Source organism: Phaethon lepturus, unplaced genomic scaffold, assembly GCF_000687285.1.
Source record: "Phaethon lepturus isolate BGI_N335 unplaced genomic scaffold, ASM68728v1 scaffold51721, whole genome shotgun sequence".
In the NCBI taxonomy this organism is placed as follows: Eukaryota; Metazoa; Chordata; class Aves; order Phaethontiformes; family Phaethontidae; genus Phaethon; species Phaethon lepturus.
Window position 1 is genome coordinate 6,234 of NW_010520855.1, and position 4,115 is coordinate 10,348.

The 4,115-nt window shown below is 45.3% G+C and overlaps 1 protein-coding gene across 1 annotated transcript; it reads left to right on the forward strand.

The window, feature by feature from the left end:
- Positions 1 to 655: 655 nt before the first annotated feature.
- UBTD2 (ubiquitin domain containing 2) lies at positions 656 to 1,422 on the forward strand (the record flags this gene model as incomplete). The annotated part of the gene is made up of 1 exon (XM_010297514.1): positions 656 to 1,422. A coding segment is annotated over one exon (398 nt), but the record flags the coding sequence as incomplete, so codon positions are not given.
- Positions 1,423 to 4,115: the final 2,693 nt, after the last annotated feature.

The following is a 4,115-nucleotide window of genomic DNA, read 5'->3' on the forward strand; positions in this document are numbered from 1 at the left end:
TCAGTATGCGCTGGGTGTCGTTGCTCTGGGGGTGACACTGTGCTTTGTACAGAGCTGTGGAGTTGTCTGACTTGGGTGGTCGTGTTTGTTTGTTCTGGCAGTGCTCACTAAAACATGAGTCCTATATGAAACCATTTCAGCAATTTTTGAATGTTTGAGAAGTTACAAAATCTTTCTTTCACAGTGGTCTTTTGCCTTGGTCTTTGGTCTTCGACATTTTGCCTTTTCAGAACTTGGATTCAGGATTGTGTAATTCATCCAAGTAGCATTTTCTGGGTACACGCATGCCCTGAACCTCAGGCTGTGCTGCTGGTGAAATACTTCTCTTTTAAACGACACATGGGGAGAACATCGTCCTCCCTCATCTCTTCCTTCCTGCTGCTTTTTACGTTTATCCTGGTTTATCTGGAGGGAGAGGTGCGTTTGGCTTTCAGGAGGTGCTTTTAAGTCAACCCCAAGTTTCCATATGAAAACAAGGTGAAGCAATTTTTAATGAAAACTTGAGATTTTTTTTTTTATCAATCCTTTAAAGCCTGAATTCAGACCTCATTGCTTGGATGGTTTAAGAGCAGGGTCAATGCTTCCGAGCATGACCACTTCAGTGTTAAATGTGAAATGCATTCATACTCATTTTTTCCCCTCTTATCTCCTAAAGGTGCTCTTACAGAGTGTTACGATGAACTGGGCAACCGGTACCAGCTTCCCGTCTACTGCCTCGCCCCACCTATCAACATGATAGAGGAGAAGGGCGACCTGGAGACTCTGGATATTCCTGATCCCCCACCCAATTCAGGGCATGAATGCCAGCTTCGTTTGCGCCTGTCCACAGGCAAAGACCTCAAACTCATGGTCCGCAGCATGGACACGGTGTACCACATGAAGAGGCGGCTGCACGCCGTGGAGGGAGTGGAGCCGGGCAGCCAGCGCTGGTTCTTCTCAGGCAGGCCGCTGGCAGACAAAATGAAACTGGAGGAGCTGAAAATCCCAAAGGACTACGTGGTGCAAGTTATTGTGAGCCAGCCCATAGCAAATCCCACTCCGGTGGAAAACTGATTTCTGCTTGTTTATTGATTCTTCTTTCCTCCGTCTGTCATGGGGTTTGTTCTCACTGCCCTCTCTTCTTTTGGTTTGTCCTTCTAATGGATTGGTTCCAAGAAATGACCAGCAAAAATTCCATCTGTGATGGAGATCTGCAAAAACAAAACATAAAAATGTAAACTGGCCTTTGGGGTTTGCCTGATCTCATACTTAACAGAACAGCAAGCAGCACAGGGCAAGGGCAGAGGAAGGAGCGGGAAGGGGACGGGAAAAGAGAGGAGGTACAAAGAGGGAGGGAAGAGGTGGTCGTTCACTTAAACAATACAAATACGCAATGATTCTTAAAACTGTAGGTGGTGTCCTGATCCATGGAGCCAGAGCAAGAGAGAACACTCTTATTTTAACTGAATAATTAATCAATTTATAATATTTCATATCAGCACCACATACGGTTCGTGCAAGGATCGCAGCTGCTCTGGGTAGGTCCCGCGCTGCCTATTCACGGGGATCCTTTCTGGTTTGACCCAACTCACGTGCTTCGCCCAGGCACCGCCGAGGCACAGCTGGCCCCGGGCGGCAGAGCTGGGCTGGGGGCTCGGTCTCCGTCCTGCACAGGAGGCTCCTGGTGGTGCTCAGACCAAGCAATTGTACATTCCAAGGTGGCAACGCAGTCCTGTGCCATTGCTGGCTCCTGAGCTGGGAATGCAGCTCGCCGGAGCCTTAGGCAATAACTTAGTCAATGTATACTCTCACGTACTGTACTGTAAATTTACTTGCTACAAGACTGACTTAGCCTGGAGTTTACTGGCTGACCGGCACCTGAGTACGTGCCTGCTGAATTACTGTATGTCGCTCAGATCATTGAAACAAACTTTGATCAGGCTAGCTCAGGTGAGTGATGCGGTGGTGTGCGCTTAAGCGTTAGGTGCGTCACTTTTGTCAAATGGCAGCAGTGTAGTAGGTCCAAGTTAAACTGCGGTTACACCCAGATGCAATGGATTGCAACTTCCCCTGCTCAGTTCCTAGAGGGCACAAAGCGTAGAAGGAGGTAAGGAGGACACAGCAGCACGCGGTTTTCAGCCTTTTGTGTGAGTGTCATTTGAAGCAGCAGCCAGTCTTCTAGCTCTGGTGACTCTCCAGCCAGGACAACTGGAGGTATCCTCACCAACACACACCCCCAGCCCAGTGATGGTGGGGTTTCACAGCCAGTGCTTTCCCTTCAGAATGTAAGAGGAACCCTTTCGGCAAACGACAAATCCTTTTGTAATCTCAAAAATCTGAACCGGAGCATATTTTGGGGGGTGGGGGGATGATCTAATTGCTTGTTCTCTCAGAGATGCTCTCTGTGTTCCTTTGACTGCTCTGCACCCCTGTCTGGTAATGCCTTTGGCTGAGATCAAATGCCCTGTTCCCTTTAAATATGATTTCTAGTGCTTGTTTTTTCAGCCATCATTGAAATGACTTCACTTCTTCCAAAGTTGAATGTGCTATTTGGGTATGAATAGCATATTTGTATTGGTTTCTGTCTTCCCTCTCTGAATCAATGCTGTAAAGCTACAGTTGTCCTGGCTCTTTCTCGTCTGCTAGTGAAACTGGTGGGTTAGGTCAACAATTTAAAACTTATTACTTTTGCTCCTTCATTAGTTCCATAGAACTCAGTTTCTCGGGCTCGCAGGAAGTTCTTGCTCCATGAGCATCAGCATAGAGCCAGAACGAGCAGAGGTCACTTGTACAACATCACGAGCCTTTCCCAGCAGCTGGAAGCAGGCGCAGAATTTACCTTGACGGTTGGAAAACAGATCCACATTTCATATGCATTTCCCACCCTACCCCAAATAAATACAGCTTTCTCTTCGGTCCCCATGTTGGATTAAGCCTATGGTTTTCTGACAGCTTCTTTAGCCCTGATGTGGTACAGGATGACTGAAGCGTGGTGGCAGAGCTGTCTAAAGGAAAATTAGTTCCCTGTTCTCATAAACACCAAAGTGACTCAGTTTTCTTTTTTCTTTTTTCCTTTCTGAAGATGAAATCAAAGATGATACAAAAGTTTTCTGTTACGGAGGTTTTTTAAGACAAATATGATTTACTATACTAGGTTTTTGCATTTTTGCATCCAGGGGAAAAAAAACATATTTGATATATAAACAACTCAAAAATCTCTTGGATTTTCGCTGGGCAAAGGATGGTTTCGTGCCAGAAAGGCACTACTTGTGTCGTAAGGCATTAACTTGCATCTCTGTATAGATGGTCTTTACGATGTCATTTTCCTGCAGTCCCTTCTGGAAGGGGAGAAATTGTGATAGATTGAGGAGGAGCAAACCAGGGTGACAATTCTGTAACTGTGAACACTAAAACGCAACCTTTTTTTTTTTTTTTTAAGGATACATTTTGTTGATTTCTTTTTTCTTTTTCTATTTCCATTCAGGCAGTTGTCACCATGTACTGTTTTTGAGATGACTCTGTAGGGTCTAGAAGAGCTAAGTCTTTCCCTTTCCCCCCTCTTAGTTGGAAAATGTTCAGTTTTATTATGCTGTAATAGATGACCATGTTTTATATTAATTGCTTTTATGTCAGGGAGCAAGGTGAGGATCTGAAGGCCATGTCGTGAGTGGACTTTGAATAGAACAGAGAATTGGTTCGTAAAAATACTCTTTTCTCTAACAGCCTCTTCCCCTCTCCTGTTCCTTAAACACATATCTAAAACTGAAAAAAATCAATGGTAAAATGCTTCTTATAGGTGAAAGTGACAACTTTGCAACCTCTTCTGTACAAAATAACAGATGTGCTAAGCACATACCCCGCTGGAAACAAATTTTACAAGATTTGCATTGGGAAAGAATTCTACCTTTCAAAAAAAATCCATATAAAAAAAAAATCGGTAATGAAGGCATCCAGCATGTTAACTAACACGTCCCATGTATGTAACTAGAGGTTGCAGCACACACTGAGAGAACCGTCATTTCTGTCTCTGCCTCCTCTTTGTTTTACGAGATGGTCTTTGGTGCAGGTGCCGGTGCGGGAGGCCAGGCTGGGCTCGCGTGGGACTCTGCGGGTTGCCGGGGCCGAGCGGGGCTCCC